Source organism: Leucopleurus acutus (assembly GCF_964270905.1).
Source record: "Leucopleurus acutus genome assembly, chromosome: 5".
In the NCBI taxonomy this organism is placed as follows: Eukaryota; Metazoa; Chordata; class Mammalia; order Artiodactyla; family Delphinidae; genus Leucopleurus; species Leucopleurus acutus.
In genome coordinates this window covers 110,853,009-110,869,769 of record NC_139147.1, presented here as the reverse complement: position 1 = coordinate 110,869,769, position 16,761 = coordinate 110,853,009, and the positions used below count along the sequence as shown (strand labels likewise).

Here is a 16,761-nt window from a genome sequence, read left to right as displayed (position 1 = left end):
TGATTTATATCAGGCAACTACCTCTAACCATAAATACATTTTTATCAAGTGTCAGAAGAGATGACAAGTAAAAATTTTTTCCCCATCTTGCTTTCCATTACCTGCATTTCAATATACCGAAGGTCAGTTTTTTTCTTTTGTAAATCTTCCAATAATTGTTGGTCTAAAGTTACATCTGGTTCATTTTCTTGCAAGAGATATTCAGAATCGCAGTCAATATATTTGTCCCTGATTCTAAACGGCCTCTTTTCTTGATTTATCGATTTTTTTTCCTGATCCTCAACTTTCTTTACTGAGTTTGGTTTGTTCTCAGCAGGAGCTTCAGTCCCATATCTATTTTGACAAAATAAAAAAATGATAAAGATTGGTTAAAGAGCCACTCAAGCCCTGAAACAAAATAATATATGCTGTTCAATGATTTCAAAGTCATCAAAATCAAAAGCCTTTATTCTTTTCTCTTAGTAGAGCAATTTGAAAATACTTAGATTCTTATAATGAACTCAATTTTTTTTCCACCCTACAAATAAGACACTGCCAGACAGGTTATTCCTTGTGGTAGTTAAGAAAATAAAAATCCACCCAATAGTAATTCCTCCATTGCAAAGACTCACAGTGTTTCTCTTTATCAAGTTTTCTGAGCCATGTTTTATTTCACAACTTCATTTTCCTGCCACCCTTTCTGAGCTATAAGTGGGATGCTACATTACACACTCCCAGAGAAACTACTTCTAATTTGCCCCTGATGATACAGTTCCTATGATTTTCCTAAAACAGCAGTAATTTAACTTCTTACAGATCTCCTCCACAAGAAAATTCCGGAAATACAAAGATGATGGGTAGGAAGAACTAAGTAATAACTTCATCAACATCCTATATAGACAATTCCTACCATTTAGATCTCCTGTGGGAATAAATATGCCACCTAAATTTTTAAATATTTCACCAAATTTGCTCAATCTACATAAGAAAAAAGATTACTTTGAGGCTAAATTTCACTTATAGAAGAGCCTAAAGATGTTATTTTTATTATCTTTTTTTTCCGGCCAGTGCTCTGAAAGAAGTGTCACTCTTTGTTCATCTTTAAAAGAATACTTTTTGTTTTACCCGTGATCTTCAGGAGCAAACCAGGATATTTGTGCTTCCGAATCTTTATCATTCTTAGCCTGCACAGAATGTAGCAGCTGCACAATTTGTTCTTCTCGACGTTCATCCATATGTACCACAGCTCTCTATTTTGTGCAAAGAAAAAGCATCCTCATCAGGGTGAGAAAGCATGTGCAAAATTATTTGACGACTAAAACAATAAAGGCAAAGTAACATGCGTTCAACAAACATATATAAAAGAAAGTTAAAGTCACCCCACACTTGCTCTCTAGACCCTTTTCTACTATATGTCTATAAAATTAGCTTTACTATTACTGGCAAAGAAATCATATTTACATCACTTATTAAAACTTTGGTTCCCTTACTTCCTACCCTTGCATAATACTAATTGTTACAATCTTTTCCTTATCTTAAATTTTAAAAGATACTCACAATTAAACTTATTAAAACCCAAATGTTCTGGTAAAAACAAAAGTTAAAAACTGCAAATACTATTTTGGCTGCAACGAGCATTTTAAGAGCATTTAATCTCTTACATTATGAGGAGGAGTAAATTAGGAAGTAAGAAGGCTGAGCTCAGAGGGAATAAATAAAATGATCAGTGCTAATGAAAATAATATTCCAAACGATGCAGTTACCTCAGAGAATGAGATTTACTTAAAAAGAGACACCAGAGAAAATATGAGTTAGATTGTTTTCTTAGTATAGAATACATGGAAGAGAAAATATGAGGTACACTGTACACAGTAAGAATAAGAACTTTTAAAGACTGCCCTTTTATAATTGCAAATTATGATTAGCTGAATTATAAGTAAACACAGTAAGTAAAAAAGAAGAGTGCATAGATTTTTTTTCCCCAGGTGTGCAGACAGGAAAGATGGCCAAGTTATTGAATGAAAAAAGCCAGATGCACAAAACACGTGCAACGGGATCTTGCTTTCACTACTATTAATTTTTAAAAAGGTTATTCTCTTTTCATATTCTATGCCTTTTGCAGTATTTCTTCAAGATATAATTCTGGCACATAGTACATACCCCTGAGAAGTCTATCAAATGCATGGATGTATCTAGCTTTTTGAATGAGCATATATGACTTTTGTGTTAAACCATTTTTCTCTTTAAAGAAGTAAAACACACACAAAAAGAATACACCGAGATCTCCAGGGAATTCCATAAGACTTCTGCTGATAAATTATTAAAGGATTTACTAAAAGCATCATTATGCTCATACACTTAAAAAGTCCAATACAGCAAAACTCCAGCTGATAAGAAAGCATTAGGAAATTACAAACTGCAGCAAAACCGATTTACTGACAGACACAAAAGTCCAAAATTGTAAGTCACAAAGAGAAAAACAGATCAATATGATACAAAAAGACTTTTTTTCAACACCCGTGTGGCTGACAGGGTTTTGGTGCTCCAGCCAGGTGTGAGGCCTGTGCCTGAGGTGGGAGAGCCAAGTTCAAGACACTGGTCCACTAGAGACCTCCCAGCTTCACGTAATATCAAACAGCAAAAGCTCTCCCAGAGATCTCCATCTCAACTCTTAAGACCCAGCTCCACCCAACGACCAGCAAGCTACAGTGCTGGACACCCTATGCCAAACATCTAGCAAGACAGGAACACAAACCCACCCATTGGCAGAGAGGCTGCCTAAAATCATAAAGAGGTAACAGACACCCCAAAACACACCACCGTACATGGACCTGCCACCAGAAAGACAAGATCCAGCCTCATTCACCAGAACACAGGCACTAGGCACCTCCAACAGGAAGCCTGCACAACCCACTGAACCAACCTTAGCCACTGGGGACAGACACCAAAAACAATGGGAACTATGAACCTGCAGCCTGCGAATAGGAGACCCCAAACACAGTAAGTTAAGCAAAACAAGAAGACAGAGAAACACACAGCAGATGAAGGAGCAAGGTAAAAACGCACCAGACCAAAAAAATGAAGAGGAAATACTCTACCTGAAAAAGAGTTCAGAGTAATGAGAGTAAAGATGATACAAAATCTTGGCAATAGAGCAAAGAAAATACAAGAAACGTTTAACAAGGACCCGGAAGAACTAAAGCCCAAACAAACGATGAACACAATAAATGAAATTAAAAATTCTCTAGAAGGAATCCACAGTAGAATAAATGAGGCAGAAAAATGGATAAGTGACCTGGAAGATAAAATGGTGGAAATAACTACTGCAGAGCAGAATAAAGAAAAAAGAATGAAAAGAACTGAGGACAGTCTCAGAGACCTCTGGGACAACATTAAACTCACCAACATTTGAATTATAGGGGTCCCAGAAGAAGAAAAGAAAAAGAAAGGGACTGAGAAAATATTTGAAGAGATTATAGTTGAAAACTTCCTTAATATGGGAAAGGAAATAGACAATCAAGTCCAGGAAGCACAGAGAGTCCTACACAGGGTAAATCCAAGGAGAAACATGCCAAGACACATATTAATCAAACTATCAAAAATTAAATTCAAAGAAAAAATATTAAAAGCAGCAAGAGAAAAGCAAAAAAAAAAAAAACATACAAGGGAATCCCCATAAGGTTAACAGCTGATTATTTCAACAGAAACTCTGCAGGCCAGAAGGGAGTGGCAGGACATATTTAAAGTGATGAAAGGGAAAAACCTACAACCAAGATTTCTCTACCCAGCAAGTATCTCATTCAGATTCTACAGAGAAATTAAAACCTTTACAGACAAGCTAAGAGAATTCAGCACCACCAAACCAGCTCCACAACAAATGCTAGAGGAACTTCTCGAGGCAGGAAACACAGGAGAAGGAAAAGACCTACAATAAGAAACCCAAAACAATTAAGAAAATGGTAATAGGAACATACATGTCGATAATTACCTTAAATGTAAATGGATTAAACGCTCCAACCATAAGACACAGACTAGCTGAATGGATACAAAAACAAGACCTGTATATATGCTGTCTACAAGAGACCCACTTCAGACCTAGCGACATACAGACTGAAAGTGAGGGGATGGAAAAACATTTTCCATGCAAATGGGAATCAAAAGAAAGCTGGAGTAGCAGTTCTCATATCAGACAAAATAGACTTTAAAATAAAGACTACTGCAAGAGACAAAGAAGGACACTACATAATGATCAAGGGATCAATCCAAGAAGAAAATATAACAATTGTAAATATTTATGCACCCAACATAGGAGCACCTCAATACATAAGGCAAATGCTAACAGACATAAAGGGAGAAATCGACAGTAACACAATCACAGAAGGGGACTTTACTAATGGACAGATCATCCAAAATGAAAATAAATAAGGAAACACAAGCTTTAAATGATACATTAAACAAGATGATACATTAAACAAGATGGACTTAATTGATATTTATAGGACATTCCATCCAAAAAAACAACAGAATACACTTTCAACAGACATTCTATCCAAAAAACAACAGAATACACGTTCTTCTCAAGTGCTCATGGAACATTCTCCAGGATAGATCATATCTTGGGTCACAAATCAAGCCTCAGTAAATTTAGAAAAATGAAATCGTATCAAGTATTTTTTCTGACCACAATGCTATGAGACTAGATATCACTTACAGGAAAAAATCTGTAAAAAATACAAACACATGGAGAGTAAACAATACACTACTTAACAACCAAGAAATCACTGAAGAAATCAAGGAGGAAATCAAAAAATACCTACAAACAAATGACAATGAAAACACAACGACCCAGCATTGGGGACCTTGAAGATGGCGGAAGAGTAAGACGCGGAGATCACCTTCCTCCCCACAGATACACCAGAAATACATCTACACGTGGAACAACTCCTACAGAACACCTACTGAAGGCTGGCAGAAGACCTCAGACCTCCCAAAAGGCAAGAAACTCCCCACGTACCTGGGTAGGGCAAAAGAAAAAAGAAAAAACAGAGACAAAAGAATAGGGACGGCACCTGCACCAGTGGGAGGGAGCTGTGAAGGAGGAAAAGTTTCCACACACTAGGAAGCCCCTTCGCGGGCGGAGACTGCGGGAGGCGGAGGGGGGAGCTTCGAAGCCGCGGAGGAGTGCACAGCAACGGGTGCGGAGGGCAAAGCGGGGAGATTCCCGCACAGAAGATCGGTGCCGGCACTCACCAGCCCAAGAGGCTTGTCTGCTCACCCGCCGAGGCGGGCGGGGCTGCGAGCTGAGGCTCTGAGGCTCGGGTTTCGGTTTTGGACGGAGCGCAGGGAGAGGACTGGGGTTGGCGGCTTGAACATAGCCTGAAGGGGTTGGTGCACCACGGCTAGCCCGGAGGGAGTCCGGGGAAAAGTCTGCAGCTACCGAAGAGGCAAGAAACTTTTTCTTCCCTCTTTGTTTCCTGGTGCGTGAGAAGAGGGGTTTAAGAACGCTGCTTAAAGGAACTCCAGAGACGGACACGAGCCGCGGCTAAAAGCGCAAACCCCAGAGACGGGCGCGAGCCGCGGCTAAAAGCGCGGACCCCAGAGACGGACGCGAGCCGCGGCTAAAAGCGCGGACCCCAGAGACGGGCGGGAGACGCTAAGGCTGCTGCTGCCGCCACCAAGGGGCCTGTGTGCGAGCACAGGTCACTCTCCACACCCCTCTTCCGCGGAGCCTGTGCAGCCCGCCACTGCCAGGTTCCCGGGATCCAGGGACAACTTCCCCGGGAGAACGCACAGCACGGCGAGCCCCAGGCTGGTGCAAAGTCACGCCCCGCACTCCGTGCCCCTCCCTCCCCACCGGCCTGAGTGCGCCAGAGCCCCTGAATCAGCGGCTCCTTTAACCCCATCCTGTCTGAGCAAAAAACAGATGCCCTCCAGCGAACTACACGCAGAGGCGGGGCCAAATCCAAAGCTGAGCCCCTGTGAGCTGTGAGAACAAAGAAGAGAAAGGGAAGTCTCTCCCAGCAGCCTCAGAAGCAGCGGATTAAAGCTCCACAATCAACTTGATATACCCTGCATCTGTGGAATACCTGAATAGACAACCAATCATCCCAAATTAAGGAAGTGGACTTTAGGAGCAAGATCTATGATTTTTTTCCCTATTTCTCTTTTTGTGAATGTGTATGTGTATGCTTCTGTGTGAGATCTTGTCTGTATAGTCTTGCTTCCACCATTTGTCCTAGGGTTCTATTTTTTTAAATTTAAAATTTTTTTCTTAATAATCAATTTTAATTTTAATAACGTTACTATACTTTACCTTCGTTCTTTCTTTCTTTCTTTCCTTCCTTCCTTCCCTCCTTTAGACAATGAATCATCCGAAATTGAGGAGGTGGTCTCTGACAGCAAGATTTATTATTTTTCCCCCTTTACCTCTTTTAGTGAGGGTGTATGTGTATGCTTCTGTGTAAGATTTTGTCTGTATAGCTTTGCTTCCAACATTTGTCCTAAGGTTCTATCCGTCCCTTTTTTTTTTCTAAAAAAGAATTTTTTAATTCAATAACTTTATTATACTTTATTTTTACTGTATCTTCTTTCTTTCTTTTTTCCTTCTTTCCCTCCTTCCTGCCTTCCTCCCTCCCTCCCTCCTTTCTTTCCTTCTTTGCTTCTTTCTTTCTTTCTTCCTTCCTTCCTTCCTTCCCTTCTTTCTTTCCTCATACTTCTACTAATTCCCTCTACTTTTTCTCCCTTTTATTCTGAGCCGTGTGGATGAAAGGCTCTTGGTGCTGCAGCCAGGAGTCAGGGCTCCGCCTCTGAGGTAGGAGAGCCAACTTCAGGACACTGGTCAACAAGAGACCTCCCAACTCCACATAATATCAAACGGTGAAAATCTCCCAGACCTCCATCTTAACACCAGCACTCAGATTCACTCAACGACCAGCAAGCCACAGTGCTGGACAACCTATGCCAAACAACTAGCAAAACAGGAACACAACCCCACCCATTAGCAGAGAGGCTGCCTAAAATCATAATAAGGCCACAGACACCCCAAAACACACCACCAGATGTGAACCTGCCCACTAGAGAGACAAGATCCAGCCTCATCCACCACAACACAGGCACTAGTCCCCTCCACCAGGAAGCCTACACAACCCACTGAACCAACCTTAGCCACTGGAGACAGACATCTAAAACAGCGGGAACTACGAACCTGCAGTCTGCAAAAAGGAGACCCCAAGCACAGTAAGATAAGCAAAATGAGAAGACAGAAAAACGCACAGCAGATAAAAGAGCAAGATAAAAATGCACCAGACCTAACAAATGAAGAGGAAATAGCCAGTCTACCTGAAAAAGAATTCAGAATAATGATAGTAAGGATGATCCGAAATCTTGGAAATAGAATGGACAAAATGCAAGAAACAGTTAACAAGGACCTAGAAGAAATAAAGATGAAACAAGCAACGATGAACAACACAATAAATGAAATTAAAAGTACTCTAGATGGGATCAATAGCAGAATAACTGAGGCAGAAGAACGGATAAGTGACCTGGAAGATAAAATAGTGGAAATAACTACTGCAGAGCAGAATAAAGAAAAAAGAATGAAAAGAACTGAGGACAGTCTCAGAGACCTCTGGGACAACATTAAACGCACCAAGATTCGAATTATAGGGGTTCCAGAAGAAGAAGAGAAAAAGAAAGGGACTGAGAAAATATTTGAAAAGATTATAGTTGAAAACTTCCCTAATATGGGAAAGGAAATAGTTAATCAAGTCCAGGAAGCACAGAGAGTCCCATACAGGATAAATACAAGGAGAAATACGCCAAGACACATATTAATCAAACTGTCAAAAATTAAATACAAAGAAAGCATATTAAAAGCAGCAAGGGAAAAACAACAAATAACACATAAGGGAATCCCCATAAGGTTAACAGCTGATCTCTCAGCAGAAACCCTACAAGCCAGAAGGGAGTGGCAGGACATACTGAAAGTGATGAAGGAGAAAAACCTGCAGCCAAGACTACTCTACCCAGCAAGAATCTCATTCAGATTTGATGGAGAAATTAAAACCTTTACAGACAAGCAAAAGCTGAGAGAGTTCAGCACCACCAAACCAGTTTACAACAAATGCTAAAGGATCTTCTCTAGGCAAGAAACACAAGAGAAGGAAAAGACCTATAATAAAGAAACCAAAACAATTTAGAAAATGGGAATAGGAACATACATATCGATAATTACCTTAAATGTAAATGGACTAAATGCTCCCACCAAAAGACACAGATTGGCTGAATGGATACAAAAACAAGACCCTTATATATGCTGTCTACAAGAGATCCACTTCAGACCTAGAGACACATACAGACTGAAAGTAAGGGGATGGAAAAAGATATTCCATGCAAATGGAAACCAAAAGAAAGCTGGAGTAGCAATTCTCATATCAGACAAAATAGACTCTAAAATAAGGACTATTAAAAGAGACAAAGAAGGACACTACATAATGATCAAGGGATCGATCCAAGAAGAAGATATAACAATTGTAAATATTTATGCACCCAACATAGAAGCACCTCAATACATAAGGCAAATACTAACAGCCATAAAAGGGGAAATCGACAGTAACACATTCATAGTAGGGGACTTAAACATCCCACTTTCACCCATGGACAGATCATCCAAAATGAAAATAAATAAGGAAACACAAGCTTTAAATGATACATTAAACAAGATGGACTTAATTGATATTTATAGGACACTCCCTCCAAAAACAACAGAATATACATTTTTCTCAAGTGCTCATGGAACATTCTCCAGGATAGATCATATCTTGGGTCACAAATCAAGCCTTGGTAAATTTAAGAAAATTGAAATTGTATCAAGTATCTTTTCCGACCACAACACCATGAGACTAGATATCAATTACAGGAAAAGATCTGTAAAAAATACAAACACATGGAGGCTAAACAATACACTACTTAATAATGAAGTGATCACTGAAGAAATCAAAGAGGAAATCAAAAAATACCTAGAAACAAATGACAATGGAGACACAACAACCCAAAACCTGTGGGATGCAGCAAAAGCAGTTCTAAGGGGGAAGTTTATAGCAATACAAGCCCACCTTAAGAAGCAGGAAACATCTTGAATAAACAACCTAACCTTGCACCTCAAGCAATTAGAGAAAGAAGAACAAAAAAACCCCAAAGCTAGCAGAAGGAAAGAAAGCATAAAAATCAGATCAGAAATAAATGAAAAAGAAATGAAGGAAACAATAGCAAAGATCAATAAAACTAAAAGCTGGTTCTTTGAGAAGATAAACAAAATAGATAAACCACTAGCCAGACTCATCAAGAAAAAAAGGGAGAAGACTCAAATCAATAGAATTAGAAATGAAAAAGCAGAGGTAACAACTGACACTGCAGAAATAAAAAAGATCATGAGAGATTACTACAAGCAACTCTATGCCAATAAAATGGACAACCTGGAAGAAATGGACAAATTCTTAGAAATGCACAACCTTCCAAGACTGAACCACGAAGAAACAGAAAACATGAACAGACCAATCACAAGCACTGAAATTGAAACTGTGATTAAAAATCTTCCAACAAACAAAAGCCCAGGACCAGATGGCTTCACAGGCGAATTCTATCAAACATTTAGAGAAGAGCTAACACCTATCCTTCTCAAACACTTCCAAAATATAGCAGAGGGAGACACACTTCCAAACTCCTTCTACGAGGCCACCATCACCTTGATATCAAAACCAGACAAGGATGTCACAAAGAATGAAAACTACAGGCCAATATCACTGATGTACATAGATGCAAAAATCCTCAACAAAATACTAGCAAACAGAATCCAACAGCACATTAAATGGATCATACACCATGATCAAGTGGGGTTCATTCCAGGAATGCAAAGATTCTTCAATATACGCAAATCAATCAACGTGATACACCATATTAACAAATTGAAGGAGAAAAACCATATGATCATCTCAATAGATGCAGAGAAAGCTTTTGACAAAATTCAACACCCATTTATGATAAAAACCCTGCAGAAAGTAGGCATAGAGGGAACTTTCCTCAACATAATAAAGGCCATATATGACAAGCCCACAGCAAACATCATCCTCAATGGTGAAAAACTGAAAGCATTTCCACTAAGATCAGGAACAAGACAAGGTTGCCCACTCTCACCACTCTTATTCAACATAGTTTTGGAAGTTTTAGGCACAGCAATCAGAGAAGAAAAAGAAATCCAAATCAGAAAAGAAGAAGTAAAGCTGTCACTCTTTGCAGATGACATGATACTATACATAGAGAATGCTAAAGATGCTACCAGAAAACTACTAGACCTAATCAATGAATTTGGTAAAGTAGCAGGATACAAAATTAATGCACAGAAATCTCTGGCATTCCTATACACTAATGATGAAAAATCTGAAACATTTACCATTGCAACAAAAAGAATAAAATATCTAGGAATAAACCTACCTAAGGAGACAAAAGACCTGTATGCAGAAAATTATAAGACACTGATGAAAGAAATAAAAGATGATACAAATAGATGGAGAGATATACCATGTTCTTGGATTGGAAGAATCAACATTGTGAAAATGACTATACTACCCAAAGCAATCTATAGATTCAATGCAATCCCTATTAAACTACCACTGGCATTTTTCACAGAACTAGAAGAAAAAATTTTGCAATTTGTATGGAAACACAAAAGACCCCGAACAGCCAAAGCAATCTTGAGAACGAAAAAAGGAACTGGAGGAATCAGGCTCCCTCACTTCAGACTATACTACAAAGCTACAGTTATCAACACGGTATGGTACTGGCACAAAAACAGAAAGATATATCAATGGAACAGGATAGAAAGCCCAGAGATAAACCCACGCACATATGGACACCTTAACTTTGATAAAGGTGCCAGGAATGTACAGTGGAGAAAGGACAGCCTCTTCAATAAGTGGTGCTGGGAAAACTGGACAGGTACTTTTAAAAGTATGAGATTAGATCACTCCCTAACACCATACACAAAAATAAGCTCAAAATGGATTAAAGACCTAAATGTAAGGCCAGACACTATCAAACTCTTAGAGGAAAATATAAGCAGAACACTCTATGACATAAATCACAGCAAGATCCTTTGTGACCCACCTCCTAGAGTAATGGAAATAAAAACAAAAATAAACAAATGGGACCTAATGAAACTTCAAAGTTTTTGCACAGCAAAGGAAACCATTAACAAGACCAAAAGACAACCCTCAGAATGGGAGAAAATATTTGCAAATGAAGCAACTGACAAAGGATTAATCTCCAAAATTTACAAGCAGCTCATGCAGCTCAATAACAAAAAAACAAACAACCCAATCCAAAAATGAGCAGAAGACCTAAATAGACATTTCTCCAAAGGAGATATACAGACTGCCAACAAACACATGAAAGAATGCTCAACATCATTAATCATTAGAGAAATGCAAATCAAAACTACAATGAGATATCATCTCACACCAGTCAGAATGGCCATAATCAAAAAATCTAGAAACAATAAATGCTGGAGAGGGTGTGGAGAAAAGGGAACACTCCTGCACTGCTGGTGGGAATGTACATTGATACAGCCACTATGGAGAACAGTATGGAGGTTCCTTAGAAAACTAAAAATAGAACTACCATATGACCCAGCAATCCCACTACTGGGCATACACCCTGAGAAAACCAAAATTCAAAAAGAGTCATGTACCAAAATGTTCATTGCAGCTCTATTTACAATAGCCCGGAGATGGAAACAACCTAAGTGCCCATCATCGGATGAATGGATAAAGAAGATGGGGCACATATATACAATGGAATATTACTCAGCCATAAAAAGAAACGAAATTGAGCTATTTGTAATGAGGTGGATAGACCTAGAGTCTGTCATACAGAGTGAAGTAAGTCAGAAAGAAAAAGACAAATACCGTATGCTAACACATATATATGGAATTTAAGGAAAAAAAATGTCATGAAGAACCTAGGGGTAAGGCAGGAAGAAAGACGCAGACCTCCTAGAGAACGGACTTGAGGTTATGGGGAGCGGGAAGGGTGAGTTTGACAGGGCGAGAGAGAGTCATGGACATATACACACTAACAAACGTAGTAAGGTAGATAGCTAGTGGGAAGCAGCCACATGGCACAGGGATATTGGCTCGGTGCTTTGTGACAGCCTGGAGGGGTGGGATAGGGAGGGTGGGAGGGAGGGAGACGCAAGAGGGATGACATATGGGAACATATGTTTATGTATAACTGATTCACTTTGCTATAAAGCAGAAACTAACACACCATTGTAAAGCAATTATACCCCAATAAAGATGTTAAAAAAAAAAAAAACACAACGACCCAAAACCTACGGGATGCAGCAAAAGCAGTTCTAAGAGGGAAGTTTACAGCAATACAATCCAACCTTAAGAAACAAGAAACATCTCTATTTATATAAACTACCTAACTTACACCTAAAGCAATTAGAGAAAAAAGAACAAAAAACCCCCAAAGTCAGCAGAAGGAAAGAAATCATAAAGATTGGATCAGAAATAAATGAAAAAGAAAAGAAGGAAACAATAGCAAAGATCAATAAAACTAAAAGCTGCTTCTTTGAGAAGATAAACACAACTGATAAACCATTAACCAGACTCATCAAGAAAAAAAGGGAGAAGACTCAAATTAATAGAATTAGAAATGAAAAAGGAAAAGTAACAACTGACACTGCAGAAATACAAAGAATCATGAGAGATTACTACAAGCAACTCTATGCCAATAAAATGGACAACCTGGAAGAAATGGACAAATTCTTAGAAAGACACAACCTTCCAAGACTGAACCGTGAAGAAACAGAAAATATAAAAAGACCAATCCCAAGCACTGAAATTGAGACTGTGATTAAAAATCTTCCAACAAAGAAAAGCCCAGGACCAGATGGCTTCACAAGTGAATTCTATCAAACATTTAGAGAAGAGCTAACACCTATCCTTCTCAAACTCTTCCAAACTACAGCACAGGGAGGAACACTCCCAAACTCATCCTACAAAGCCACCATCACCCTGATACCAAAACCAGACAAAAATGTCACAAAGAAAGAAAACTACAGGCCAATATCACCAATGAACATTGATGCAAAAATCCTCAACAAAATACTAGCAAACAGAATCCAACAGCACATTAAAAGGATCATACACCATGATCAAGTGGGGTTTATCCCAGGAATGCAAGGATTCTTCAATATACGCAAATCCATCAATGTGATACACCACATTAACAAACTGAAGAATAAAAACCATATGATCATCTCAACAGATGCAGAAAAAGCTTTCGACAAAATTCAACACCGATTTATGATAAAAAACCCTCCAGGAAGTAGGCACAGAGGGAACTTACCTCAACATAATAAAGGTCATGCATGACAAATTCATAGCCAACATCGTCCTCAATGGTGAAAAACTGAAACCATTTCCACTAAGAACAGGAACAAGACAACATTGCCCACTCTCACCACTATTGTTCAACATAGTTTTGGAAGTTTTAGCCACAGCAATCAGAGAAGAAGAAGAAATAAAAGGAATCCAAATCGGAAAAGAAAAAGTAAAGCTGTCACTCTTTGCAGATAACATGATACTATACATAGAGAACTCAAAGATGCTACCAGAAAACTACTAGAGCTAATCAATGAATTTGGTAAAGCAGCAGGATACAAAATTAATGCACAGAAATCTCTTGTGTTCCTATGCACTAATGATGAAAAATCTGAAAGTGAAATTAAGGGAATACTCCCATTTACCATTGCAACAAAAAGAATAAAATACCTAGGAATAAACCTACCTAAGGAGACAAAAGACCTATATGAAGAAAACTATAAGACACTGACAAAAGAAATTAAATACAGATAGAGAGATATACCGTGTTCTTTGACTGGAAGAATAAACATTGTGAAAATGACTATACTACCCAAAGCAATCTACAGATTCAATGCAATCCCTATCAAACTAACAATGGCATTTTTCACAGAACTAGAACAAATATTTCACAATTTGTATGGAAACACAAAAGACCCCAAATAGCCAAAGCAATCTTGAGAAAGAAAAACGGAGCTGGAGGAATCAGGCTCCCTGACTTCAGATTATACTACAAAGCTACAGTAATCAAGACAGTATGGTACTGGCACAAAAACAGAAATATAGATCAATGGAACAGGACAGAAAGCCCAGAGATAAACCCACACACATATGGTCACCTTATTTTTGATAAAGGAGGCAAGCATATACAATGAAGATATACAGCCTCTTCAATAAGTGGTGCTGGGAAAACTGGACAGCTACATGTAAAAGAATGAAATTAGAAAACTCCCTAACACCATACACAAAAATAAACTCAAAATGGATTAAAGACCTAAATGCAAGGCCAGACACTATCAAACTCTTAGAGGAAAACATAGGCAGAATAATCTGACATAAATCACAGCAAGATCCTTTTTGACCCACCTCCTAGAAAACTGGAAATAAAAACAAAAATAAACAAACGGGACCTAATGAAACTTAAAAGCTTTTGCACAGCAAAGGAAACCATAAACAAGACGTAAAGACAACCTGCAGAATGGGAGAAAATATTTGCAAATGAAGCAACTGCCAAAGGATTAATCTCCAAAATTTACAAGCAGCTCATGCAGCTCAATAACAAAAAAAGAAACAACCCAATCCAAAAATGGGCAGAACACCTAAATAGACATTTCTCCAATGAAGATACACAGATCGCCAACAAACATACGGAAGAATGCTCAACATCATTAATTATTAGAGAAATGCAAATCAAAACTATAATGAGATATCACCTCACACCAGTCAGAATGGCCATCATCAAAAAATCTACAAACAATAAATGGTGGAGAGGGTGTAGAGAAAAGGGAACCCTCTTGCACTGTTGGTGGGAATGTACATTGATACAGCCACTATGGAGAACAGTATGGAGGTTCCTTAAAAAACTAAAACTAGAACTACCATACGACCCAGCAATCCCACTACTGGGCATATACCCTGAGAAAACCATAATTCAAAAAGTCATCTACCACAATGTTCATTGCAGGTCTATTTACAATAGCCAGGACATGGAAGCAATCTAAACGTCCACAGACAGATGAATGGATAAAGAAGATGTGGCACCTATATACGATAGAATATTACTCAGACATAAAAAGAAACGAAACTGAGTTATTTGTAGTGAGGTGGATGGACCTAGAATCTGTCATACAGAGTGAAGTAAGTCAGAAAGAGAAAAACAAATACCGTATGCTAACACATATATACGGAATCTAAAGAAAAAAATGGTTCTGAAGAACCTAGGCACAGGACAGGAATAAAGACGCAGATGTACACAATGGACTTGAGGACATGGGGAGGGGGAAGGGTAAGCTGGGATGAAGTGAGAGAGTGGCATGGACTTATATATAGTACCAAATGTAAAATAGCTAGCTAGTGGGAAGCAGCCGCACAGCACAGAGAGATCAGCTGGGTGCTTTGTGACCACCTAGAGGGGTGGGATAGGGAGGGTGGGAGGGAGACGCCAGAGGGAGAAGATATGGGGATATATATATAAATGTATAGCCGATTCACTATTTTATAAATCAGAAACTAACACAGCATTGTAAAGCAATTATACTCCAATAAAGATGTTTAAAAAAAAAGAAAAAGAAAGAGAAAACCAAATACCGTATATTAATGCATATATGTGGAACCTAGAAAAACGGTACAGATGAACCAGTTTGCAGGGCAGAAATAGAGACACAGATGTGGAGAACAAACGCACAGACACCAAGGGGGTAAACTGGCAGGGGTGGTGGTGGTGATGGGGTGAATTGGGAGATTGGGATTGACATATATACACTAATATGTATAAAACAGGTAACTAATAAGAATCTGCTGTATATAAAATAAATTTGAAAAATTCAAAAAATAAAGTCCAATTTTTTTTGCTTTTTAATAATTGTACTACATAGAAATCTTTTTTAAATGGTTAATAAATTAGACTAATGTATCTTTTCTCCGTAGTATAGAATATGCCTTCTCTACTAGGACTGGCAGCTTGCACCTGGTTTCTCCTGGACTCTACCGTATGCACCTTTACCTCTGCCAATTTTAATCTGTAATCATTTGCTGTTAAGAACAGCTACTGTGAGTACACCAGCTTTTCAGAGATTTGTGACTGCTTCCAGTAAATTTCAGACCTGAGGGTGGTCTTGGGGACCCCCAACACAGAGGATCATTATTAAAACACTTTTGCCCTACGCTTTAAATTCTGTAGGTCTTCAGTACGTATTAACATTTACTGCTCTGTGTACTTACATAAGATAGTTATTGATTACTGTGTTTTTTCTTGGCCCTTAGAAATTTAAGAATCCTCAGCAATACTTTGATTAAAGCCTCCACCGAAAAGGAAGCCCCAGGACATAAAGTCATCCTTAAGCACAGGTTCCTTAATTTTTACACCCCTTCCAAACACCTCAAGGGTTCATAGCCATAGTTTCTTTCATTCACCTTCAAAATGGCAAAGATTAAGTAATTTAAGACTGATTGCTTTCCCAATGAAACTCATTCACACTAACGCATTTCTTCAACCAAAGAGAACTTCACATTTTGAAGCTGTTACCTCTACTAGCAGAACAAAGTTCTCCTCCTCACCTTGCTAAATGAATTTTAGATATCCAGAAAAAGGTGGGATGACTGAAAACTGCAATAGCCCCTGAAAATTTTATACTTTTTA

At 38.5% G+C, this 16,761-nt stretch overlaps 1 protein-coding gene across 1 annotated transcript in view; it reads right to left on the bottom strand.

Moving 5' to 3' along the window:
- Positions 1 to 16,761, bottom strand: part of DHX36 (DEAH-box helicase 36) — a 61,024-nt gene that overhangs the window by 38,970 nt on the left and 5,293 nt on the right. The window contains exons 2-3 of the mRNA XM_082840471.1: positions 1,105 to 1,229; positions 102 to 333 (exon numbers count right to left, since the gene is read on the bottom strand). Coding sequence (XP_082696597.1) covers positions 102 to 333; positions 1,105 to 1,229 — 357 coding nt within the window. The remainder of the gene's footprint in view (positions 1 to 101; positions 334 to 1,104; positions 1,230 to 16,761) is intronic.